Raw genomic sequence first — 27,956 nt, forward strand, 5'->3', positions numbered from 1 at the left:
GGATTCAGGTCTGGACTTTGACTTGGCCATTCTAACACCTGGATATGTTTATTTTTGAACCATTCCATTGTAGATTTTGCTTTATGTTTTGGATCATTGTCTTGTTGGAAGACAAATCTCCGTCCCAGTCTCAGGTCTTTTGCAGACTCCATCAGGTTTTCTTCCAGAATGGTCCTGTATTTGGCTCCATCCATCTTCCCATCAATTTTAACCATCTTCCCTGTCCCTGCTGAAGAAAAGCAGGCCCAAACCATGATGCTGCCACCACCATGTTTGACAGTGGGGATGGTGTGTTCAGCTGTGTTGCTTTTACGCCAAACATAAAGTTTTGCATTGTTGCCAAAAAGTTCAATTTTGGTTTCATCTGACCAGAGTGGGGTTCTTCCACATGTTTGGTGTGTCTCCCAGGTGGCTTGTGGCAAACTTTAAACAACACTTTTTATGGATATCTTTAAGAAATGGCTTTCTTCTTGCCACTCTTCCATAAAGGCCAGATTTGTGCAATATACGACTGATTGTTGTCCTATGGACAGAGTCTCCCACCTCAGCTGTAGATCTCTGCAGTTCATCCAGAGTGATCATGGGCCTCTTGGCTGCATCTCTGATCAGTCTTCTCCTTGTATGAGCTGAAAGTTTAGAGGGACGGCCAGGTCTTGGTAGATTTGCAGTGGTCTGATACTCCTTCCATTTCAATATTATTGCTTGCACAGTGCTCCTTGGGATGTTTAAAGCTTGGGAAATATTTTTGTATCCAAATCCGGCTTTAAACTTCTTCACAACAGTATCTCGGACCTGCCTGGTGTGTTCCTTGTTCTTCATGATGCTCTCTGCGCTTTTAACGGACCTCTTAGTCTATCACAGTGCAGGTGCATTTATACGGAGACTTGATTACACACAGGTGGATTGTTTTTATCATCATTAGTCATTTAGGTCAACATTGGATCATTCAGAGATCCTCACTGAACTTCTGGAGAGAGTTTGCTGCACTGAAAGTAAAGGGGCTGAATAATTTTGCACGCCCAATTTTTCAGTTTTTGATTTGTTAAAAAAGTTTGAAATATCCAATAAATGTCGTTCCACTTCATGATTGTGTCCCACTTGTTGTTGATTCTTCACAAAAAAATACAGTTTTATATCTTTATGTTTGAAGCCTGAAATGTGGCAAAAGGTCGCAAAGTTCAAGGGGGCCGAATACTTTCGCAAGGCACTGTAAATGCTGGCCTAATGCATTTATTTCAATTGACTGATTTCCTTATATGAACTGTAACTCATTAAAACCATTGAAATTGTTGCATGTTGCATAAATATTTTTGCTCAATAGAGTAAAACAACTGTTGGCTGTATGGTATGTGTAGGACTATTTCTAATATGGCTACTAGAACCACAACAGTGTGGTGATTGGTGAATAACAAGTCCAGTGAGAAAAGCGAATAATTTGGAATGCGGGAACAACCAATAGGCCCTTGTGATTAAAACAGGTTGGACCAAAGTGCTATCCAAAATGTAGTGATAATGAAAAAGCATGAATAGCAATGCAAATGTGGGTGTCGTCGAATGTGTCATTACCTTAACAACAAAACGTATCGCAAATGGCCTATCTGCGTTTTTTTCCCCAAGGAGCAGCTGTCCTGTCCTGCTTTGCAAAGCCAACCTATTAAGAAAGGTGTTGCAGACCTCACGAAAATGGAGTAATTCCTGTATAACCAAAGCTGTAGGGCTAACATAATACCTGGGAAAATACTTAATTCGGTGGTATAGCCAACCTTCTGCAAAATCCCAATTCCCGCTGCCTAGTCTATTTCCAAGTAAGTAGGCCAGATTAATGCCCAGGCATTATTGCATTCGTAATTAAAGTACTCCTTATGTTCTTAGACATTGCATTATTATAGCTTCTCAAATAGCCCTACAACAGAGATCGAGGCCCCTTGAGAGTTAGACAGGCAGAAGTAAATAAAATAGATCTCACACCCATAACTATAGCAGGCCTACTTACGGTTAACCCAGAACTAAAGTCTTGCGTAATTGGTCAGATGTATGTTTACATAGCCCCCACACTACGGTAAATTGTCTTAAGGGACAGTTGACAATTAGGAAGATGCCACTTGTATTTTGCACAAGGGCCTTGAATCACATTTTTATAGATTCCCCCTCTTCTGATGAACAATTTCCCTTTACTGATGTAGCCTAATGTAATTTCTACATACTGGAAAACAAAATCACGGTTTTAGATTGCAGTGATTATTATGAATAATGTCTGAATGTCAGACCCTGAGCAGGGTCTTCCAATCCTGTCTAATATCTGGTGTGATTGCATTATATTAATGTATCAACTATGGTGAATCTGATTGTCCTTTAACTGGATATCCCAGAGGACCAGCAGGAGACAGATCATTGGATTAAACTGGGGTGATGGCTGCAACATACACAGAGCCATTATAATCAGTTTAGCTGTGAGAGCCTCACAAGAGCATTGCCTTTGATAGCAAAGATCAGCGTGGTCTATTGTAATAAGGTCATGTCTGATTTGAACATGGTTTGAGGTTTACTCAAAGGCACATGCTATATCTAAGCTGACAAACATCCATACCCTTCAAATACCAAGTTGGTGCTACTTCAATTTAGAGTCGACCAGCACATCTCGGAAATCCCTTAATAATCAGTGAACCACAAAGCCTATGCCCAGAGATATGTATGGCTATCCACATTAAAGGATTCATTTAAACAGTGATGAGTATTCATAAGCATTGATGGCAATAGTGCAAGTCCTCCACTCAGTTAGGAAAGTATTTCCATTGTGAGTGCCTTTGGCACAAATTCTAGGTAAATGGAACATCACACATGCTTTTTTCCTTTTTGTAGTTTCCTACTTTTTTTTTGTAGATCTTATAATCTTTGCCCAAAGCTGAACAAATCAACGTCTAAACCCAACAGAGCCACATTGGCCCACAGCAAAAATCTGTTTTCCATCCATGTGTGAAGAACAAGTCTGCATCTTTTTAGGTGGTCAACAAAAGCCATACTTTTGAAATGATTATACAATACATTGTGTGAGGACATTTGCAAGTTTATGAGCTGGTTTATGGAAAGGATTATTCCCTCTGGAGGCTCACAAATAGCAGGTTATTTTCCAAACTCTTGTGTTGAGATGCCATGGTCTCTGGTTATTCCAAGGCCTGCTCTGAAGACAAGGCTATGCTTGAGAAGGATAAAGTATCAGATGTGGGTTCCTTCAAAACAGTCATTTCTTATGCGGTTGTTTGAGGAGACACATACAGTATGACAATGTCATGTTGCTTTGGCTATGATGAGGGCTGGAATGGGTTGGGACTTTGTAGGAACCCTGCAGCTGAGACATCTAGGACAGAGAAGTACAGCGGAGGGCCCCCAACTGTGAGGTCTGAATGGATGTAGCTCATGGCCCTGACAACTGTGAGGTCTGAATGATGGATGTAGCTCATGGCCCTGACAACTGTGAGGTCTGAATGATGGATGTAGCTCATGGCCCTGACAACTGTGAGGTCTGAATGATGGATGTAGCTCATGGTCCTGATTTCTGTGAGGTCTGAGTGATGGATGTAGATCATGGCCCTGACAACTGTGAGGTCTGAATGATGGATGTAGCTCATGGCCCTGATAACTGTGAGGTCTGAATGATGGATGTAGCTCAGGGCCCTGACAACTGTGAGGTCTGAATGGTGGATGTAGCTCATGGCCCTGACAACTGTCAGGTCTGAATGATGGATGTAGCTCATGGCCCTGACAACTGTGAGGTCTGAATGATGGATGTAGCTCATGGCCCTGATAACTGTGAGGTCTGAATGATGGATGTAGCTCATGGCCCTGACAACTGTGAGGTCTGAATGATGGATGTAGCTCATGGCCCTGATAACTGTGAGGTCTGAATGATGGATGTAGCTCATGGCCCTGACAACTGTGAGGTCTGAATGATGGATGTAGCTCATGGCCCTGACAACTGTGAGGTCTGAATGATGGATGTAGCTCATGGCCCTGATAACTGTGAGGTCTGAATGATGGATGTAGCTCATGGCCCTGACAACTGTGAGGTCTGAGTGATGGATGTAGATCATGGCCCTGACAACTGTGAGGTCTGAATGATGGATGTAGCTCATGGCCCTGACAACTGTGAGGTCTGAATGATGGATGTAGCTCATGGACCTGACAACTGTGAGGTCTGAATGATGGATGTAGCTCATGGCCCTGATAACTGTGAGGTCTGAATGATGGATGTAGCTCATGGCCCTGCTAACTGTGAGGTCTGAATGATGGATGTAGCTCATGGCCCTGATAACTGTGAGGTCTGAATGATGGATGTAGCTCATGGACCTGACAACTGTGCTCTGTTTTATGTGTTTGTTTCATATTAAATGTTATGCTGATCAAAGAATAAACGACAGACCTGTGCTGAAATTGGGGCAGGACTGTGTATCGTCACTACTTACTTGAAGTGGTTTCGTCTAGAGGGTGGTCTTGTCATTGCCAAGCTGTCACCGGTTTCCAGAGGACCTGTGAAGTGCACAGGAAAATTCTAAAGTCTAAACAAAGCGGGTATTCTGCTTTAAAGGCCTTTTGAAGTCTCTTGTCTATAGTGTCCCCTACTGAATTACTACAGGCGGCAGGAAGTAGAACTCAGTCACCACAACAGTGGTTCTGTGATTAGATTAGGCTCTGAAAAGTCATGCAAAAATATGGTACAAATAAATCTGTACCATCTTTTCCCTTTCCTGACAACTTACTAACTTGTCTTTCCTGACCACAAAATTATGCAAGGTTTTGGAATGAGAAGGGCAACATGCAAACCCACTGAGAAGAGACAGGGAACAGGCACTGTTGAACTGGAGCCCTTAGTTTCCAGAGGATGTGGAGGAGAGGGAAACAGTAAAGAAGAAGAAGAAGAAAATCCCCAATAGTTCCCAAATTGTTTGCAAAGAAAAGAAGGCAGAACTATTTAGATGTAGTACACCATAAACATGCTGGCTAATCCTTGTCATTTAGACTGTCACTATTGCACAAATTGTGCTTTCAGTCATTCACAAACCAACACTGTAGATTTGACTCCTTTTGTGTTTCAGCCAACCAGCCTTGAAACATGCAGAATTATTAAGAAAAACATTAAGCTCACAGAATTTCTGATCTGTTATATAAACTATGAGAATTGATGGCATAGGCTATGGCTACTCTTCCTTTTGTGTGTGCTTGCACTGGCCTCCTTTAGGCGTTTGGAAAAACACCATTACTGACACCTCACCTCTATGTCTGAACATGTCATTCCCAGCAACACCTCCTCATCCCAACACGTTCTCAATTAGCCCAGCAAATCCTCCCACGTATTTCCCAGTGGAGACATACACCTCGCCAGTCAGAGATCCCTCATAGTGAAGATGTTAATGTGCACACACACTCAGGGTAAATAGAGGCACACGCTGCAGCAGAGACGTGGGGGAGAAGTGTTTCCTTGCCATTAACGAGGGTGTCTGCTTAGTGGCTGTCATGAACATTTCACAATCACTCATGCCCTTAGATTGTGCAGCTTTCAACACTTTCCCAACGGGAAAAACATAAGCATGAAAAACATTTGGTTCAAAACCAGAAGAGGCTGGTGGGAGCAGCTATAGGAGGGCATGATCATTATAATGGCTGGAATGGAATAAACGGAACGAAGTCAAATTCATTCCATTTATTCATATTCAATTCATATTCCATTACAAGCACCTTAACTTGTTTTTTCATGTCAAATGGTTCAAACCATATTCGGCTCTGTGCTGGGTTTGCCCAAAGCATCGTAGCACTAAGATCATCATAATTCCTCTGACACTCCATGGATGAAAGATCATCGTAATTCCTCTGACACTCCGCGAATGAAAGATCATCATAATTCCTCTGACACTCCATGGATGAAAGATCATCGTAATTCCTCTGACACTCCACGAATGAAAGATCATCATAATTCCTCTGACACTCCATGGATGAAAGATCATCATAATTCCTCTGACACTCCATGGATGAAAGATCATCATAATTCCTCTGACACTCCATGGATGAAAGATCATCATAATTCCTCTGACACTCCATGGATGAAAGATCATCATAATTCCTCTGACACTCCATGGATGAAAGATCATCATAATTCCTCTGACACTCCATTGATGAAAGATCATCATAATTCCTCTGACACTCCATGGATGAAAGATCATCATAATTCCTCTGACACTCCATGGATGAAAGATCATCTTAGTGCTACGATGCTTTTGGGTAACCCAGCCCTGCTTCAAACTTGCCCTTGTCACCCACCTGAAATTATTTTGATGTATTTGATATTTGGTATTTTATTAGGATCCCCCTTAGCTTTTGCAAAAGCAGCAGCTACTCTTCCTGGGGTCCACACAAAACATGAAACATAATACAGAATGACATAATACAGAACATCATTAGACAAGAACAGCTCAAGGACAGAACTACATACATTTTTAAAAAGGCACACATAGCCTACATATCAATGCATACACACAAACTATCTAGGTCAAATAGGGGAGAAGCGCTGTGCCGCGAGGTGTTGCTATATCTGTTTTTTTTAAACCAGGTATTCTGTATATTTGAGCAATATGAGATGGAAAGAAGTTCCATACTATATGTTTTTTAAAACATTTGTTCTGGATTTGGAGACCCCTGGTGGCATGTCTGATGGGATAAGTGTGCGTGTCAGATCTGTGTGTAAGTTGACTATGCAAACAATTTGGTATTTTCAACACATTAATGTTTCTTATAAAAAGAAGAAGTGATGCAGCAAAACGTGCCGCTCTGTTCTGGGCCTGCTGCAGCTTAACTAGGTCTTACCTTGCAGCACTGGACCACACGACTGGACAATAATCAAGATTAGACAAAACTAGAGCCCGCAGAACTTGCTTTTTGGAGTGTGGTGTCAAAAAAGCAGAGCATCCCTTTATTACGGATAGACCTCTCCCCATCTTTGAAACCACTGAATCAATATGTTTTGACCATGACAGTTTACAATCTAAGGTAACACCAAGTAATTTAGTCTCCTCAATTTGTTCAACAGCCACACCATTCATGACCATATTTAGCTGAGGTCTAGCACTTAAGGAATGATTTGTACCAAATACAATGCTCCTAGTTTAAGAGATGTTCAGGACCAGTTTATTACTGGCCACCGATTCCAGAACAGACTGCAACTCTTTGTTAAGGGTTTCAGTGACATCATTAGCTGTGGTTGCTGATGCTTATATCATCAGCATACATGGACACACATGCTTTGTTTAATGCCAGTGGCAGTTAATTGGTAAAAATAGAAAATAGCAAAGGGCCTAGAGAGCTGCCCTGCGGTACACCACACTTTACATTAGAGCTGCTTCCATTAAATAAAATCCTTTGAGTTCTATTAGATAGATAGCTCTGAATCCACGATATGGCAGAGGTTGAAAAGCCATAGCATTTAAGTTTTTTCAACAACAGGTTATGGTCAATAATATCAAAGGCTGCACAGAAATCTAACAGTACAGCTCCCACAATCTTCTTATTATCAATTTCTTTCAACCAATCATCAGTCATTTGTGTCAGTGCAGTACATGTTGAGTGCCCTTCTCTATAAGCATGCTGAAAGTCTGTTAATTTGTTTTTAGTGAAATAGCATTGTATTTGGTCAAACACAATTTTTTCCAACAGTTTGCTAAAAGCTGGCAGCAAGCTTATAGGTTTGCTGTTAAAACCAGTAAAGGCCGCTTTACCACTCTTGCGTAGAGGAATTACTTTGGCCTCCTTCTAGGCCTGAGGACAAAGACTTGTTAGGAGTGGCTATGGAGTCAGCTAGCATCCTCAGTAGCTTTCCATCTTAAGTTGTCAATGCCAGGAGGTTTGTCATTACTGATCGTTAACAATAATTTTTTCCACCTCTCCCACACTAACTTGACACTGCTTTCCTTTCATAATTTTTATTTGTTTATACATGAATACGATTCCTCACTGTTTGTCGTGGGCATTTCCTGCCTAAGTTTGCCCACTTTGCCAATGAAATAATCATTAAAATAATCGGCAACATCAAATGGTTTTGTGATGAATAAGCCAAACTGATTTGATGAAAGATGGAGTTGAATTTGTCTTTTTACCCAGAATTTAATTTAAAGTACTACAAATACTTTTTCCATCATTCTTTTTATCATATATCTTGGCTTCATAATGAAGTTTCTTCTTCTTTTTGTTGAGTTTAGTCACATCATTTCTCAATTTGCAGTAAGTCATCCAGTCAGATGTACAGCCAGACTCCTTTTGCCCCATCTCTTTTAACCATACAGTTTTTCAATTCCTCATCAATGCATTGAGCCTTAACAGTTCTGACAGTCAGTTTCTTAACAGGTGCATGTTTATCAATAACTGGAAGAAGCAATTTCATAAATTCATCAAGTGCAGCGTCTGGATGCTCCTCATTAATCACATCAGACCAACAAATATTTTTAACATCATCCACATAAGAGTCACAGCAAAATATGTTGCATGATCTCTCATACACTATTTTAGGCCCAGCTGTTGGAACTGTTGGTTTTCCTGGATATAGGCACTATATTGTGATCACTGCATCCAATGGGTACGGATATCGCTTTAGAACAAAGTCCCACAGCATTTGTAAAAATGTAATCGATACATGTGGATGTGACACTAGTGTGCTGTGCTCCTCCCTTTGAACTGCAGCCGTCCCTCTCCTAACCAGCTAATGAAGCAAATGCAGTCTTTGTTGGCATCTAGTGGAGAAATGACTGTGCAACACCCAAGAGCAAATCCACTTATCAACATGGTGGGGGGTGATGGCTATTTTGAGGGCCCTGGCACTCTTCATGGATATCTGAATGTGTTTGATTGTTTTATAAGATGTTGATGGTTGTGCATTAGTAACATGTAGTCATTCTAATGCCTGACTTGACTTACCTTGACGAATATACTTCATCTCACTCATTTCGTTTTTTCCAGGTTACACCAGTTGAGGGCGCTGTCTGTCATCTCTGACTGCTCTTTCTTTTAGCAACAAGAAAACACATCAATTCATTTGAAATGACAACGTATTTATTCAACACACTTATTTAGTCACATTCAAGGCAGGTATTGCAGTTTGACATCAAGACATACATTGATTATCACTGTAATGGATGTAAAGTGGAAATGTCTATGTAATCTATCTAGCAAATAATAATTTCTATTAATAAAGCCATCCCTTAATACACTTCAACACAAACAGAGCTGATCATGCCACATTCATGTAAAACCCAATGCCTGGTTTTGCATAATATACTGTACAAATAAAATCATATTTACAAAAGAACTTCAATGCTATGGAAGATATTTTTCTGTTTTCAAAATAACACAATTGTATTAATCTATGCCTGTACAAGATCGACATTATTCTGCAGTGTCAATGGTACCACAATGGTTGGTGTAAGAACAATTATCTGTGCTGCAAATGTGCAATTATCCGACTTGTAAATCCAGTGAGCCATGGGTGCACTAAAGATGGCATCATACACCATATATATACAAGAGTATGTGGACAGCCTTTCATATTAGTGGATTCTGCTATTTCAGCCACACCCGTTGCAGACAGGTGTATAGAATCAAGCACACAGCCTTACAATCTCTATAGACAAACATTGGCAGTAGAATGGCCTTACTGACGAGCTTCAACGTGGCACTGTCATAGGATGCCACCTTTCCAACAAGTCAGTTCATCACATTTCTGCCCTGCTAGAGCTGCCCCGGTCAAGTGTAATTAGCTGTTATTTCGAAGTGGAAACATAGAGGACAACAACAGCTCAGCCACAAAGTGATGGCCACACAAGCTCACAAAACGAGACCCCCCGAGTACTGAAGCACGTAAAAATCGTCTGTCCTCGGTTGCAACACTCACTACCGAGTTCCAAACTGCCTCTGGAAGCAACGTCAGCACAAGAACTGTTCGTCGGGTGATTCATGAAATGGGTTTCTATGGCCGAGCAACCGCACACAAGGCTAAGATCACCATGCAAAATGCCAAGTCGGCTGGAGTGGTGTAAAGCTTGCCGCCGATGGACTCTGGAGCAGTGGAAATGCGTTTTCTGGAGTGATGAATCAAGCTTCACCATCTGGCAGATGAATCTAGGTTTGCGGATGCCAGGAGAATGCCACCTGTCCCAATGCATAGTGCCAACTGTCAATTTGGTGGAGGAGCAATAATGGTCTGGGGCCGTCTCTCATGGTTCGGGCCACTTCGTTCCAATGAAAGGAAATCTTATCGCTACAGCATACAATGACATTCTAGACGATTCTGTGCTTCCAACTTTGTGGCAAAAGTTTGGGGAAGGCTCCTTCCTCCACCATGGATCCCCCGATTCAAAACATGGATCCCCCTCTCCCAATTCAAAACACCATGGATCCCCCGATTCAAAACACCATGGATCTCCCTCTCCCAATTCAAAACACCATGGATCCCCCTCTCCCAATTCAAAACACTATGGATCCCCCTCTCAATTCAAAACACCATGGATCCCCCTCTCCCGATTCAAAACACCATGGATCCCCCTCTCCCGATTCAAAACACCATGGATCCCCCTCTCCCGATTCAAAACACCATGGATCCCCCTCTCCCGATTCAAAACACCATGGATCCCCCTCTCCCGATTCAAAACACCATGGATCCCCCTCTCCCGATTCAAAACACCATGGATCCCCCTCTCCCGATTCAAAACACTTATTTGGCATTCCTGACTGCTCTTCACCTGTCCAGTGATAGAAACTAAGCACCTTGATCTCCGCATGGAAGTTAAAACAAGGTGTGGCGTTTATCACCAAATTCATTCAGGCTCTGTGGTTTAGTTCAGGATAGTCAATTCATTATGATTTTCAAAAATACACATATTGCTAAGTATGAATAATGTACAGTTTGGAAAGTATTTAGTATAATATTTTTCTATTGGTACAGAATATGGGATTTTTTATTGATTTATTATTATTATTATTATTTTAAACATAAAAAGGGGGTGGAAATATGACCAGCAGTATACACTAGATAAAATATGTTTTCCATTAAAACAGTTAATAAACAAAAGATCATAAAAACACGTAAGATGTAAAGTTAGCATATACACAAACATCACATTTTTACAAAAATGTTTAGATGGTACCAGACTCCACTATAAAAGTATACTTAATCTATGAATGGAACAGTGGCATACTGTTGATACATGAGCACACAATGTTCAGATGTCCTTATGCATCTCTTTGCAGAATGATAAAGGTCATCATCCTAGTCAATCTGTCGTCCGTGGTAAGATGAGGTTCAGCACACACACAAGGCAGCCTTGCGTTTCTGTGGTAGGATGACGGGAACATTGGGGGAGCGTCTCTGTCCCTTTCCACCTCGCCTCAGAGGGGTTCGGTCACTGAGTCTGCGGCGAGACGTTCTAGGGGACAAGGGACTGCGTGGAGAACGGGCCAGGCTGCGGCGAGGCATCCTGGGAGACAAGGGACTGTGAGGGGACCGACCAAGGCTGTGGTGTGCTATGCTGGGGGAGAGGGGAGTGTGTGGGGGCCTACGAAGCCTCCTCAGCAGAGGGGTGGATGGTGCTGAGAACCCTGGAGTCCCTGTGCCTTCAATTGAACAAACGTTCAAGGTTCTGTCTGTTGGGGTCACTCTCTGTGAGTCCACCTCTGCCAGGGGCTCTGAAGGGGGACAGAGACCAGCCTCACACAGACTATTCCTCCACTCCAGAGCTGGGAGGGGGAGAGGCTCACCCACAGAGGACACAGTGTTAACCTCTGGGTTCTGCTGGAACAGGGCAGATAAACAAACAAAGGTTAACATTCTATAATCCATCAGTCATGATATGAAGCAAATCAAGCACACCGAGTAGAATCCAGAAAAGGGTTATAGCAACACTAATGTAGTGCTGAGCGATTAAACAAAATGTTGGTTACTTTCTGGTTTTCAAAACAACTAACTGACTGACATTGGTTCAATAATTTTAATTCATTTTTGTTCAGTTTTTTTTCTGTGCGCTTAAATGCGCACATTGTGAGATCTAGAGATAACTCAGATCAAGTCCGAACAGGGCGATGTAGTAGGGCGTTGTAGAAGACAATATTCTACATAGTTTACCACAGGGGGGGGGGTAATTAACTACAAATTACCATAATTCATTGCACACCTACTTGTCAGGTGTGTTTCTTTTATGCCTGTTAGGTTAGTGTGGGGCAGACACAGAGAGCGAGAGAAGAGACAGAATAATGTGCGATCGAGAGGGATTGAGTGCAGTCTCTAACCTGAAATGACAAATTATTGGTAGTTGGTATTCAGCAGTCATAAAAGTATGTCTTATTAAATTTGAAACACTACTAAAATAGTGATTTTGTCAGACAGCATCTCTATAGAGATGACATGACATGGAACGAAATAAATAAAACAAATGTAATATACACAACTGAAATATTTTAGTAAAGTGAATAAATGATGGTTAATAAGTGATACTCATTAATGGGCAGTCACTCCCATCATGGGATTCTTATTAAAGGGCTTATTCTGTGTTATAGCATTCAGCCCATATAACGCATCGTGCATTTTATGTTTGTTTTTTAATTATCTTGACTGAAAACCAACCTGGAACGACCTCAGAAAGAACTAATCTCTCAGCACTAGATAAATGAGAAAACAAGGTGGCTGCCTTCATGTGGAACGGAACTGCCAATGACAGACATCCTCCAACTCTCCCGGAGTTCTGGTCAACATCATTTTGTTAGTTTAAAATCAGAACGATAAGAGAATGCAGATATGCAATTAACCAAGATCCATCACCTAACCCTGAGTCAGAGGTCTGGACTGGATCAAGATGAAAAACCATAGCCAGACCACAAGCTACCTTTTAAGCGGCTCTATGTCTAATCGTTGTTTTTTTTTTTCTCTTCAATTCTGCATTATCAGCATCACAAGTGCACTGCAGGAAAAATGGGAGAAGATCAAACAAGTCCCACCCCCTCACCCTGAATAAGCCCACGCTCCACTTAAGAGGGCCGTGAAAAGGCTGTGGCAGCAGAAACCTCTTTCTCAAAGCTAAGGATCCAGAGCACATTCTGCGCATGTGTTATTTAACAAATGTTTTCCCTACATAGCTGCTGCTCACACTCCCATTCCTTCAGTTTCTCACTTTTGAACCATGTTCTAGCCAGTCTCTGCCTCATTTCTGAACAGCTGAAATAAAAACCCTGCAGCGATTTGAACCAACATTCCAAAAGAGATATAGCCTACTATGAAGGCTACAACCTTCCCTGTCTGTTGTAACGGATATTGCAGTTGCACAAGCAGGACGCAGTCCCTACAAAAATCTGTGTTGTGTGTGTGTGATGTAGGCTATAGTTGCTGCCATCATCAGACGCAGTTCCTGGGGAAAAAAATAACACTACTACTAAGAACGTCTCTCTGCCTTCTGCTTAGCCAGTGTTCTGCAATGATGAAACATTGGATCTCTAATTAGACTAACAGTACGTGTCGGTGTCTTGCTTATGCTGCCTAGACAGCTTCATGTAAGTCCTCACTTCAGTTTTGCATTGGGGCTAAACACAATCTGACTTTTTCCGCTTCTTTCTCGATGATCCTGCAAGAACCGCACGAGTAGGCTACCTAGCTGTTCCATCTCTGGGCAGCCAAGCCGGTCACTAGTCTGACAAGGGGCGAGTTCGTTTTGCGCCGACCGGTGCGCCAACATGTAAATAGTTCTGTATGTAGTCTTAACTCCCCCTCTGAAAAAATGAACACAACATCGTGATCCTGCTTGATCGCCTAATCTTTTGCAATAGTTTGAATATGTCGACCATGTCTTTTGTGTACAACATGAACTTTGAAGGCGACACCAGACAAAGGCGTTCATCGCTGATTTAGGAGGGGCAAGCCAGCAGCGGAGCAGGCAGCTGGGTGAGCTCAGCTCTGTAAAATACATCTGTAAGGACAGGAAAGCGGTATGGGAGTGTGCAGCGGCTAAAGAAAGTTGAAACAATGCACATGCACAGAAATATCTGTATTCTTATCCGCAGCAAACCGGGTTCAAGAAAATCCAGAACCGCAGCCACTCCGTTTACAGAAAACATCTGCCTGCTCTCTATAGTTTCCCTCTTTTACTAAAACACTAGACGGCTGCTTCTTTGAATGGGCCAACAGTACACAAGATGCACAGGTCTGTTAAAGTCAGAGTCCCTCTTAATATGGGAATACAGAAATCGGGGCCCACTCATCGTCAGCAGCTTTGTCTCCCTGTGCAAAAACAGCATCTATATGAGGGTAGCTACACTCCAACTGCTTGGTGTGAACACAAGCAATGTAGCCTAGCAGAACATTTAACAGTTGAGGGTAGTGACACTCATAAATGTTAAATTTTTTTTTTTTACAGTTCCCTACATCTGAAATGTGACACCTTCAAATCTTAAAAATGTTTTTTTTTTTTTTTTTACAACAAATGTCAATGACGTGGCCTTCATTTGAACAATTATCAATCACACGCTTGTACACGCTCATTTACAATTCACTGAGTGGACAGTCACCTCACTCCCATTCTAGGTGTCGCCAATGCCCATGTTCTTCATCAAAACAGACCTCCCCATCCTCCTCCTCTGTCTGTCCCAAAAAACAAAAAGTTGTCTTGGTGAAGGAGCGGTCAGATTCTAGGAAGCAGCCGTAAACGACTGGAAAGACCCACTGACACTGGGGTTCCAGGTCGCACTAGCAATTCTGCTTTTAATCAAGGCTTCAAATACAATGTTCAATGAAATGCAAATAAAACAAACACGGGTTACATTTAAGCCTGGTGGAAGTATTAAAATGGGATGGTGCTGTTCTAAGTTACCCTTGGTACGTACCATAATGGGGCCGTCGTAACGGCGGGGAGAGTTTGCGGTTGTAACGGGGGGGATCTTATCAAGGCCCTCTGCCATATTGACATAGAGCTCCTGTAGGTGCATGGTCATGGGTGGCTCATCAGGGTGCTGCACGGTTATCACTATGACCGTTGTGTTGTCTGCACGGAGCATGCGCTGGCGCCAGAACAGCAAGGCCGTGCATCCTAACCGTTTGGCACAGGACCATCCCTTAGGGCCCTAAGAGCAGACATAGTGACACCATCAACCTGTTAGAAGGGCATCGGCAGACAGCCAAGACGGTTTGGTCTGAATGGGAAACAAGAAGCTCTGGCTTACCACCATCTGATCGTGGCACTCACACATAGCGACAGCATCCTTAGCTGGCATCATGTTCCACAAGCCATCACTACCCAGGATGATGTAGCGGTGCTTCTTAGGGTCAATGGTCATTACAGTGACATCAGGCTCTGGAGAGACCACAAACTCCCCACTGTAGAAGTCATAGCTCCACAGGTCCCCTTTCAACAACAAACCACACACACACGCTTCATCACTGGGCAAATATTAAATGAAATGATTGGATGACAAGCTTACTGGAAATCATACTGTTTGCATAAAGGCAGCAGCTATGAAGCGGTAAGGTATCTAGTGGAGGGCAGAGGAAACTTGTGTTTAGGCCAACAGTGTAGTGCTTACCCAAAGCTCTGGCCACAGCGAGAAAGGGAATCTGGTCTATGACAGTGCTCCTCCTGACAGGGCCATTGTGGGTCAGTCTGGGCCTCTTCCACACCACACGGTTCACCCCGGACTTCTTCACTACACTGAAAAAGGACACAAGCACAACAGGCACGGCGGATTTATTATGTGATCATTTCCTGAACAAAAATATAAAACGCAACATGCAACAATTACAGTTCAAAAGTTCATACAAGGAAATCAGTCAATTGAAATGATTTCATTAGGCCCTAATCTATGGATTTCACATGATTGGTCAGGGGTGCAGCAATGGGTGGGCCTTGGAGAAAATAGGCCCACCCACTTGGCAGCCAGGTCAACCCACAGAATTAGTTTTTCCCTACAAAATGGCTTTATTACAGACAGAAATACTCATCAGCATCCCCCACGATCCCTCAGGTGAAGAAGCCGGATGTGTCGGTTCTGGGCGGGTGTTGTTACACTTGGTCTGCGGTAACAGGTAACAGACTCATCGGTCGGCCGGCCGGCGCACTTTTTCTACTTCATAAATTTAACTTGGCTTCTTTACATTTAAAAGGTTCAATTCCCTCGTCAGAAAAGTCTGTATAGCCTTCTCCCACTAGAATGAACGATATACAGTACATCTTCTAGTAATCTATTGATAGAACAGGCGCCTGCCTGTCAGTCACAAAGTGAGTGATGACAGGATAACTGCTGGTTTGTCAGTCTGCCGTCTGTCCTGCCTCTCGGTATCCGTGTTATTTATGTGCGCTGCGGTTGGCTGCAGTCAAACTTATTTTCATGTTAGTTCATTTACACGTAATGGTAACGATGAGTTAACACTTAATTGTTGTGTGGCGCATTAATTGTTTCACATAGCCATCCACAGAGTCGGGTCACATAGGATATTTACTGTGTGCTTTGATTGACGACCGAACAGTAAGTGTCGACTAGTTCAGCGTTTCAACTCCAGTCCTCCAGTTCCCCCCCAACAGCACACGTTTGTTGTAGCTCTGGACAAACTCACCTGGCTCATTGATGATTAGTTGACAAGTTGAATCAGGTTGAATCCGGGGCTACAACAACAGAAAATGTGCTGTTGGGGGTATTGGAGGATTGGAGTTGGGAAACACTGGACATGTTGGTTTTTAAAGGCGTCGAACAGACTGAATCAAGTCGATCTCCTATATCCCTTTGATATTTATAGATCGTACAACGTAGTTATATGTCCATCGTATCGCAACCAGTAACTTGTTTGTACTTTCCTAGGATTCGAAGCCTATGACTTGTGAGGGACCGCTAAAATGACTTGTCAGTGTAGCCTACTGATGGTGACAGGCTGTTCGAACTAACGGCTCTTTTTGAATGGCTCTTTTAGGTGACAGTCAGGAACCGAATCGTGATGGAGACGTTCATTTGGCCCTCTGAATTGCATACTGGGAGGTTTCTTTTTGACGATTATCTGCAGCTAAATTATGAAAATATTAAATGAAGATGGTTAATCCTCACTGCAGGGACAATGGGTAGTGGCTAGAGTCTCATTCTGGTTCAAAATATGATAAAAGAAAACAGATGGAAGGTTATAAAAGCTAAGCATACTTACACTACATGACCAAAAGTATGTGGACACCTGCTCGTCAAACATCTCATTCAAAATCATGGGCATTAATATGGAGTTGGTCCCCCCTTTGCTACAATAACAGCCTCCACTCTTCTGGGAAGGGTTTCCACTAGATGTTGGGGATTGCTTCCATTCAGCCACAAGAGCATTAGTGAGGTTAGGCGATAAGGCATTGCTCGCAGTCAGCGTTCCGGTTCATCCCAAGGGTGTTCAAATGGGGTTGAGGTCAGGGTTCTGTGCAGGCCAGTCAAGTTCTTCCACACCGATCTCAAAAAAACATTTCTGTATAGACCTTGCTTTGTGCACAGGGGCTTTGTCATGTTGAAACAGGAAAGGGCCTTCCACAAACGGTTGCCACAAAGTTGGAAGCACATAATCGTCTAGAATGTCATTGTATGCATAGCGTTGAGATTTCCCTTCACTGGAACTAAGGGGCCTAGCCCAAAACATGAAAAAATGCCCCAGATCATTATTCCTCCTCCACCAAACTTTACAGTTGGCATTATGCATTGGGGCAGGTAGTGTTCGCCTGGCACCAAACCCAGATTCATCTGCCAAACCCAGATTCATCTGTCGGACTGTTAGATTTCATCACTCCAGAGAAAGTGTTTCCACTACTCCAGAGTCCAATGGCGGCAAGCTTTATACCACTCCAGCCAACACTTGGTATTGCGCATGGTGATCTTAGGCTTGTATGCGACTGCTCGGTCATGGAAACCCATTTCATGAAGCTCCTGACGAACAGATCTTGTGCTGACGTTGCTTCCAGAGGCAGGTTGGAACTCATTAGTGAGTGTTCGTTAGAATTTTTACCCATTTTTCTCCCCAATTTCATGGTATCCAAGGTCGAGAGCTGTGCGTCCTCCGAAACACAACCCAGCCAAGCAGCACTGCTTCTTGACATAATGCCCACTTAACCCGGAAGGAGGAAACACTGTACACCTGCCAACCGTGTCAGTATGTGTAACAGTATAATTTCAGACCGTCCCCTCGCCCATACCCGGGCGCGAACCAGGGACCCTCTGCACACATCAACAACTGACACCCACGAAGCATCGTTAACCATCGCTCCACAAAAGCCGCGGCCCTTGCAGAGCAAGGGGAACCACTACTTCAAGGTCTCAGAGCAAGTGACGTCACCGATTGAAACGCTATTTAGCGCGCACCGCTAACTAAGCTAGCCGTTTCACATCCGTTACATATGCATTGCGCCCGGCCCGCCACAGGAGTCGCAAGATGGGACAAGAACATACCTGCCGGCCAAACCCTCCCCTAACCCAATTGTGCACCGCCCCATGGGTCTCCCGGTCGCGGACGGCTGCGACAGAACCTGGACTCTAACCAGGATCTCTAGTGGCACTTCTAGCACTGCGATGCAGTGCCTTAGACCACTGCGCCAGTCCGGAGGCTGGTGGTGAGTGTTGCAACCGAGGAAAGATTTTAACCCACTTCAGCACTCGGTGGCCTACCACTTCGCTGCTGAGACGTTATTGCTCCTAGACATTTCCACTTCACAATAACAACACAGTTGACCGGGGCAGCTCTAGCAGGGCAGAAATGTGACCATCTATATTGTTACTCAACAGAGAATCTGTGTTTAGATGACAGAACACCACATTTGTTATTATGTTTTTTCCACAATAAAAGAAATTGAAAGAGTACACTATATACAGTGCCTTGCGAAAGTATTCGGCCCCCTTGAACTTTGCGACCTTTTGCCACATTTCAGGCTTCAAACATAAAGATATAAAACTGTATTTTTTTGTGAAGAATCAACAACAAGTGGGACACAATCATGAAGTGGAACGACATTTATTGGATATTTCAAACTTTTTTAACAAATCAAAAACTGAAAAATTGGGCGTGCAAAATTATTCAGCCCCTTTACTTTCAGTGCAGCAAACTCTCTCCAGAAGTTCAGTGAGGATCTCTGAATGATCCAATGTTGACCTAAATGACTAATGATGATAAATACAATCCACCTGTGTGTAATCAAGTCTCCGTATAAATGCACCTGCACTGTGATAGTCTCAGAGGTCCGTTAAAAGCGCAGAGAGCATCATGAGGAACAAGGAACACACCAGGCAGGTCCGAGATACTGTTGTGAAGAAGTTTAAAGCCGGATTTGGATACAAAAAGATTTCCCAAGCTTTAAACATCCCAAGGAGCACTGTGCAAGCGATAATATTGAAATGGAAGGAGTATCAGACCACTGCAAATCTACCAAGACCTGGCCGTCCCTCTAAACTTTCAGCTCACACAAGGAGAAGACTGATCAGAGATGCAGCCAAGAGGCCCATGATCACTCTGGATGAACTGCAGAGATCTACAGCTGAGGTGGGAGACTCTGTCCATAGGACAACAATCAGTCGTATATTGCACAAATCTGGCCTTTATGGAAGAGTGGCAAGAAGAAAGCCATTTCTTAAAGATATCCATAAAAAGTGTTGTTTAAAGTTTGCCACAAGCCACCTGGGAGACACACCAAACATGTGGAAGAAGGTGCTCTGGTCAGATGAAACCAAAATTGAACTTTTTGGCAACAATGCAAAACGTTATGTTTGGCGTAAAAGCAACACAGCTGAACACACCATCCCCACTGTCAAACATGGTGGTGGCAGCATCATGGTTTGGGCCTGCTTTTCTTCAGCAGGGACAGGGAAGATGGTTAAAATTGATGGGAAGATGGATGGAGCCAAATACAGGACCATTCTGGAAGAAAACCTGATGGAGTCTGCAAAAGACCTGAGACTGGGACGGAGATTTGTCTTCCAACAAGACAATGATCCAAAACATAAAGCAAAATCTACAATGGAATGGTTAAAAAATAAACATATCCAGGCGTTAGAATGGCCAAGTCAAAGTCCAGACCTGAATCAAATCGAGAATCTGTGGAAAGAACTGAAAACTGCTGTTCACAAATGCTCTCCATCCAACCTCACTGAGCTCGAGCTGTTTTGCAAGAAGGAATGGGAAAAAATGTCAGTCTCTCGATGTGCAAAACTGATAGAGACATACCCCAAGCGACTTACAGCTGTAATCGCAGCAAAAGGTGGCGCTACAAAGTATTAACTTAAGGGGGCTGAATAATTTTGCACGCCCAATTTTTCAGTTTTTGATTTGTTAAAAAAGTTTGAAATATCCAATAAATGTCGTTCCACTTAATGATTGTGTCCCACTTGTTGTTGATTCTTCACAAAAAAATACAGTTTTATATCTTTATGTTTGAAGCCTGAAATGTGGCAAAAGGTTGCAAAGTTCAAGGGGGCCGAATACTTTCGCAAGGCACAGTATATTTATATTTATACAATTTGTCTGGCTACTCCATGTACTTACGGAACACACTGGGCACTGACACAAACTGAGACTGTTGTGTCCTCTCCAACTCACCTGCCCCCAAGTCTCTCAATGCGCTCCTTCTCTTTGGGAAGTTCAGGTTTGTGGTCCTGTGTGACTTCCAAGGCTCTAATGTTCTTTTCACCGGGCTCTTTCACCCCAACAACCACTGCCGAGTCCCCCACATGGGCTACGTACATCAGATCCCCCCGGATCAGCACTATACTGGCCGTTGTTCCTGCAGTACTGGGCTGGCCGGTCAGAGTCTTGGGCCACTCAGCTGTAGGATTAAGATGGGGAAAGCATTGGAGAACATTATTATGAACAAACAACTTGCAGCAACACAGATGAGTGGATGTGACAATTGGCATTCGGCCATCATATGAAAGAAGTGTATTCAGATTAGAGGAAATCGGGAGACCTTTGGATGACACATGTCAGAGGTTGAGACAAGAACAGCTTGTCATGAGAGAAACTCATCATTGCTTTTGGAACATAAGGTTGACATGCTTACCTTTTATGCTCTACTTGCAGAGCTAGGTATTCACAAACCCCAATTGTTTTGTCTTCCCAAAACCCCCGAGCAATAACGTTACATAGAAAAGACCTGCTCATAAAATTGCCAGTTAACAGCTAATATTAAAAGGGATGGATATCAGAACTGTAGCAGAGGGGACGAGGCGATCATATTTGGAAGTAGCAGCAGCAAAAAGGCATTGGTTAGCTACAGACTGTACAGTAGCTAGCTAAACCACAGTTATTGTGGCGCCATAATTTCGCAACAATAACTTGAGCGTTGTTGGCTAGCTAGCTTGTAGATCGCGTCAGTCAGCAAAGAAGATCACTTACGTAGCTCTTTCCACATATCATGGTGGCAGGCAATGAAGCCCTTTCGAATTGCTTCACAGACTTCCCCTTGATCTTCTGACCAAAACCCCCTTTGCTTTTTCAGAATACCCCACAGATTGTCTCGCGCAAAATGAGCAGCTTCTCGCCCTCCGTGACCGTCAAATACACCAAAAAACGCCACAGACTTCCGAACGACCGTGTGCACTGCTGGAACTTCTGCCTGGGAAGTGTCCCCATGCTTCTCACATGTTATGTTTTCTGTCCACATTGCACTAACAGGCACCGATTCTTTAACGTTTTCGGGGGAATTGCTTATTATGGTCTGCTCAGTATGACCATTCTCCTGTTTCTCTACTTTTGACTCCCCTTGTTGTTCTACCGAATTCAGACCACCCTCTGCTGGCTCTGGTTCAGGCGGTTCGTACTCCACTTTAAACTCAATAACATCCTCCATGTATCTCCTTCCTCCTTGCTCGGAGAATGCACTAACTCGGAAAATTAATGCGTCGTTCATGGCCATGAAAAATCCAAGCAAAGCTATACAATAAATACTTGTCCACCGGTTATGCTAAGCCGTGTTTGAAGCCAAAATGTGCAATGATATCTGGATCGAAAAACCCTTTCTCCGTTCCTTCTTTGCTTCTGTTTATTTTTCGACGATTGGTCGTAAGGTATTTGAACCGCCTGTGTGAAGCTAGCCACAATAGTGGAATTTGCAGTTTGCCTTAAAAAAAAAATAAAAGTCCCCAATTGAAACATCCAAACAGGATACACATAGAGGAATAATGCCATATTTGGACTAGATCATGTTTAACCAGGTTGGAATGTTTTTATATAGCTTAAAAATAAATACAATAACAAATTAATTTGACAATTAATAGTAAAGTTCAAATCCCACTGTGGATTTATTAGACTGCATGAATTGCTTTGGGGGCATACATATATGCACTGTACAGCCATGAAGTGGGTTATCAGCTTACTCAGTGAGTCCAATTCTAAAGAGTTTACACAAATATTAGCATCATAGCTCTTATTGCAGAACTTTGACTGCGGAGAATCCCCTCCACAGTTGGTCTATTGTGAGTGTTGAACATTCATATTATATTGTAAAGCCTTATCTATAGTGTGCACCCATGAAATGGGATATCAGTCTACTCAGTACACCCACATATTACAATTCCAAAGAGTTTAAACAAATATTAGCTTCATAGCTTTTATCGCAGGAATTTGAAACCACTGGGAAGTGAGCCACATTAGCTAACCGGTCAGCCTATAATAAATATTAAACATTCATATTACACTATTGTACAGCCTTACATATAAAGTGTGCTCCGGGGGAGAACAACTTCTCCCTCTCTTTGAAGCCACAGAAGTTCAAGGCCGACCACGTTGTTAGCAGAAAACAGTATTATAGTGCATGGGAAAATGTAAACTTTTTCAAAGACAATCATGGTACCAATAATTGCTTCTAATAAACCAGATGTATGTCCTTGAACCAATTATTGTAAAATCGCACACAGAATAAATTATACGGATAATTTGGTTGCTAATGGTAGCCTGCAGTACCCCAGTCGGCCTTCAATAAAATTACTCAATGAGAGGCTGCAGCACTGAGCTAGCCTGCAATGTCATTTCCTGGAGTATTTCGTAGTTTCATTGAACACAAATATAAACGCAACATCAACCATTTCAAAGATTTTACTGAGTTACAGTTCATATAAGGAAATCAGTCAATTTAAATAAATAAATGTGGCCCTAATCTAAGGATTTCACATGACTGGGCAAGGGTGCAGCGATTTTAGGCACTGCATCTCAGTGCAAGAGGTGTCACAACAATCCCGCGTTCTAATCCAGGCTGTATCACATCCGGCCGTGATTGGGAGTCCCATAGGGCGGCGCACAATTGGCCCAGAGTCGTCCGGGGTAGGCCGTCATTGTTAATAAGAATTTGTTCTTAACTGACTTGCCTAGTTAAATAAGGGTCAAATAAAAAATTAAGAAATAAAAAAAAAACAGCTCTGGTGGACATTCCTGCAGTCAGCATGCCAGTTGCATGCTCCCTCAACTTGAGTCATCTGTTGCATTGTGTTGTATGACAAAACTGCACATTTTAAAGTATCCTTGTATTGTCCCCTGTGTAATGATCATGCTGTTTAATCAGCTTCTTGATATGCCACACCTGTCAGGTGAATGGATTATCTTGGCTAAGGAGAAATGCTCACTAACAGGGATGTATACAAATGTGTACATTTTAAAGAAATAAGCTTTTTGTGTGTACAAAACATTTCTGGGATTTTTTATTTCAGCTCATGAAACATGGGACCAACGCTTTACATGTTGCGTTTTATATTTTTGTTCAGTGTAGTATTTATTCGGATCCCCAATTAGCTACTGCCAAGGCTGCCGAGGCAGTGACTACTCTTCCTGGGGTCCAAACAGGAAATAACAATAAAATACACAATATACATAAACCTACATTTACATAAAATACAAAAAATTGATTGGTCGCATACACATATTTAGCAGATATTATTGTGGGTGTAGCGAAATGCTTGTGTTCCTAGCTCCAACAATGCAGTAATATCTAACAATACACAAAATACAAATCTAAAATTAAAAGAATGAATTAAGAAATATATAAATATTAGGACGAGCAATGTCGGAGTTCAGAGTATCTTTTTTTAAAAATAAAACAGTACATTCAGAAAGTATTCAGACCCCTTGACTTTTTCCACATTTTGTTAAGTTACAGACTTATTCTAAAATTGATTCGATTCGTTTTTTTCCTAATCAATCTACACACAAAGCAAAATCAGGTTTTTAGTTATTTTTTTCAATTTATAAAATTAAACTGAAATATCACATTTACATAAGTATTCAGACCCTTTACTCAGTACTTTGTTGAAGCACCTTTGGCAGTGATTACAGGGTTGAGTATTCTTATGTATGAAGCTACAAGCTTGGCACATTTGTATTTGGGGAGTTTCTCCCATTCTTCTCTGCAGATCCTCTCAAGCTCTGTCAGGCAGGATGGGGAGCGTCGCTGCACAACTACTTTCAGGTTCCAGAGATTTTAGATCGGGTTCAAGCCTGGGGCTCTGGCTGGGCCACTCAGGGATATTCAGAGACTTGTCCCGAATCCACTCCTGCATTTCTTTGGCTGTGCGCTTAGGGTTGGTGTGCTGTTGGAAGGTCAACCTTCACCCCAGTCAGAGGTTCTGAGCACTCTGGAGCAGGTTTTCATCAAGGATCTCTCTGTACTTTGCACTGTTCATCTTTCCCTGAATCCTGACTAGTCTCCCTGTCCCTGCTGCTGAAAACCATCCACACAGCATGATGCTGCCACCACCATGCTTCACCGTATGGATGTTGCCAGGTTTTCTCCAGACGTGACACTTGGCATTCAGGCCAAGTAGAAGTTGGCTTACCATGGGGACGGGCCATCAGGAATAGATTGCCTGGTAATGGACAAATATATTCCACCACCGAAAAGTGCCATGCTGCCCAGAGCAACCCCCCATCAGTTGACACCCTGGTTGCTATATTAGAAAATCACAAGGTTATGGTACAGATGTTGCGAATCAGTAGGCCAGAGCCCAGTAGACCTGAATTCAAGTCCGAACTAACGTGTGGTAGAACGGGAGACGCCTATTTGAACCCTGCTTCAAGACGGCCTCCTATTACTGAAGCCAGATCATCCCCGGCGGCCGCTAGTTAACGTGGACCAGAGAAGGTATTACACCTGTGGCCAGGAGGGACACCTGGCCTGGAGCTGCCTGGGAAATGACTAGTCCCTGCCAATGGCCCTCAGAGAAGACCACCAGAAGGTGCGAGTACATCACAACCTGCTGGGCCCATGAAGCCTCTGCAGCCCCACAGAACCCCATCAAAAGTCAGGATACGGCCGCCTTGTTGGACACAGGTAGTATGGTCACTCTCATCAAGCCTCCACTTCAGTGGAAGTTCATTAGTATCACAGAAAACAATAATGCTCCAAGCCAGCTGCCTTGCAGTACGCCACACTAGAATTTGCATTAGAGAGGCTTCCATTAAAGAAAACCCTCTGTGTTCTATTGGATAGATAACGGTCCATCCATTCAAAGGCAGAGGATGTTAATCCATAACACCTAGGTTTTCAGCAATATGGTATGAACAATGATATCAAAGGCTGCGCTGAAGTCTAACAAAACAGCTCCCACAATCTTCTTATCAATTTCTTTCAGCCATTTGTGTCACCACTGAGCATGTTGAGTTCCCTTCCCTACAGGCATGCTGAAAGTCTGTTAATTTGTTAACTGTAAAATAACATTGTATTTGGTCAAACATAATGTTTTCCAAAGCTTTGCTAAGAACCGGTTTTAGGCTGTTTGGTCTGCTGTTTGAACCATTGCTATAACCGTAGCTATTTTTTGGCCGAGGACTGACCTTTGCCTCCCTCCAGGCCTGTGGGCACACTCCACGTTCTAGGCTTAGATTGAAGATGTGCCAAATAAGAGTCGCAATGTACTCCACTACCAACCTCAGTAATTTACCATCGAGGTGGTTTGTCCTTATTTACAGATAGCAATAATTTTTTCAACTCTTCCACACTTTGAAGAATTCAAAGCTGCAGTGCTTATCTTTCGTTATTTGGTCCGTTATGCGTGATTATGAAGGCTCTGCATTTGTTTTTTGTATGTAGTGTCTAAATGTGCTAATCTTGTCAACAAATTTGTTATTAAAGTAGTTTGCAATATCAAAGGGTTTTGTTATGAATGAGCCATCAGCCTCAATGAAGGATGGAGCCGAGTTAGCTTTTCTGCCTAAAATGTAATTTTAGGGACTCCAGAGCGCTTTACTATCATTCTTTATATCATGTATCTTTGTTCCATAGTATAGTTTTTTTCTTATTTTTGTTTAGTCACTTGATTTGTCAATTTACTGTATGTTTGCCAATCTGCTGCGTTGCCAGACTTATTTTCCATTCCCTAGCCTCATCCCTCTCAGCCATACGGAAGAAGCAATGTCATAAATGCTTTGAGTGCAGCGTCAGGATGTTCCTCATTACACACATCAGACCAACAAATATTTTTCACATCTTTAACAAAGGAATCATTGCAAAACCTATTGCATGACCGCTTATACACTATTTTAGGTGCAGTCTTAGGAACTTGGGTTTCCTAGACATGGCTATTATGTTATGTTGGGGCAGTGTAGCCTAGTGGTTAGAGCTTTTGCAAGTTCAAACCCCCGAGCTGACACGGTACAAATCTGTCGTTCTGCCCCTGAACAGGCCTAGGCCGTCATTGAAAATAACTATTTGTTCTTAACTCACTTGCCTAGTAAATTAAATAAATATGTTCACTACATCCAATGGGTGTGGATACTGCTTAAGAGTGGATTTCTGCAGCATTAATAAAGATGTGGCCAATACCTTGGTAGGTTGACTGATAACCTGAACCAGGTTGCAGGCACTGGTTACAGTTTGAAACTTTTTCTTGAGTCCGTTATGCGTGATTATGAAGGTTGATGGAAGCCAGTCAATATTTGGCACTGAGAAATATACCTCTCTGCTGATATCACATACAAGCATTTCACACACATTATCCAGATACTGACTGTTAGCACTTGGTGGTCTATAGCAACTTCCCACAATAATAGGCTTTAGGTGAGGTAGGTGAACCTGTATCCATATTACTTTAACAGCATTTGACATAATATGCTTTACAGAAATATGACTCTGAATATAAACAGCGATACATCCTTCATTGGCATTTCTGCCTCTTCTGTAGATGTTATAACCATATATTGATACCACTGTATCATCAAAGGAATTATTTCAGTGAGTTTCAGAGAGTAGCTCGAACTGAGCATGTTATGCCTCCATGACACGCCATCTTAACCGACAGTCAGCACATTATACGTATTGAACATTCATATTACACTGTACAACCTTACCTATAGAGTGTGCACCCATGAACTGGGGTATCAGCCTACACAGTGACACCCACAGATTAAAATTCTGAAGAGTTTACACAAATATTACCGCGGTAGGTCTTATTGCAGGTCTTTGACTGTGGCAAATCCATAGTTAGTCTGTAATGCGTAATTGAACATTCATAACGAATTATTGTCAAATTAGATCGTTATTGTATTTATTGTTAAGTTTTGTAACAACATTCCAACCATGTTTAGAAATATCTAGTCCAAATATGGCATTATTCCACTATATGTACCTTCTGCATGTTTCAATTGGGGACTTTTATTTTGAAGGCAAACTTCAAATTCCACTATTGTGGTTAATCGTTATTGTGGCTAGCTTCACAAAGGTCCAATGAACGTTCCGACGTCAGATTTCTACACCTATCAATCCAGCCGCTTTTACTGCCTGGCAACAATTTTGCAGTGGGTGCACTTGGTTTGAGATTTGCGGCGCGCGGGTTGTTTCGCAATTTCTCCACATCCTATTTCGCTTTTACAAGGTTTGTGGACTTGGGGACATATTATGCACATTTGTCCAGTCTTGGCCACAAGAGCTTGTGGTGCTTTCAAAGTTGCTATTATTCAGCCTCTTAGTGGT

General features: G+C 42.6%; 1 protein-coding gene across 4 annotated transcripts; it reads right to left on the reverse strand.

The window, feature by feature from the left end:
• Window positions 1-10,958: 10,958 nt before the first annotated feature.
• On the reverse strand, window positions 10,959-22,105 carry LOC110533882 (protein phosphatase 1D). Of its 4 annotated transcripts, none has more exons than XM_021618459.3 (7): window positions 21,398-22,105; window positions 20,603-20,828; window positions 15,592-15,716; window positions 15,232-15,413; window positions 14,896-15,132; window positions 14,581-14,653; window positions 10,959-11,818 (listed from the first exon to the last, which is right to left on the reverse strand). In XM_021618459.3, exons 1-6 carry the CDS (start codon window positions 21,915-21,917, stop codon window positions 14,582-14,584), a joined length of 1,362 nt encoding a protein of 453 aa, XP_021474134.2. In that variant the 5' UTR covers window positions 21,918-22,105; the 3' UTR covers window positions 10,959-11,818; window position 14,581. The 4 variants fall into 4 exon arrangements, with proteins under 4 accessions (XP_021474134.2, XP_021474135.2, XP_021474133.3 ...); XM_021618460.3 differs by having other exon boundaries at window positions 10,959-11,821; XM_021618458.3 differs by lacking the exon at window positions 14,581-14,653.
• Between the last annotated feature and the right edge of the window lie 5,851 nt (window positions 22,106-27,956).

This window comes from Oncorhynchus mykiss, chromosome 10 (genome assembly GCF_057628025.1).
Source record: "Oncorhynchus mykiss isolate SJ-2025 chromosome 10, ASM5762802v1, whole genome shotgun sequence".
In the NCBI taxonomy this organism is placed as follows: Eukaryota; Metazoa; Chordata; class Actinopteri; order Salmoniformes; family Salmonidae; genus Oncorhynchus; species Oncorhynchus mykiss.

Excerpts from the sequence above, each read along its gene's own strand:
- LOC110533882 (XM_021618457.3), bottom strand. The coding sequence starts at position 21,917 with ATGGCCATGAACGACGCATTAATTTTCCGAGTTAGTGCATTCTCCGAG. Across the intron at positions 15,717-20,602 it reads ATTGAGAGACTTGGGGGCAG|TGTAGTGAAGAAGTCCGGGG; the intron begins GTGAGTTGGAGA and ends GTCCTTTTTCAG. Across the intron at positions 11,822-14,895 it reads GTTACGACGGCCCCATTATG|CAGAACCCAGAGGTTAACAC; the intron begins GTACGTACCAAG and ends GCCCTGTTCCAG.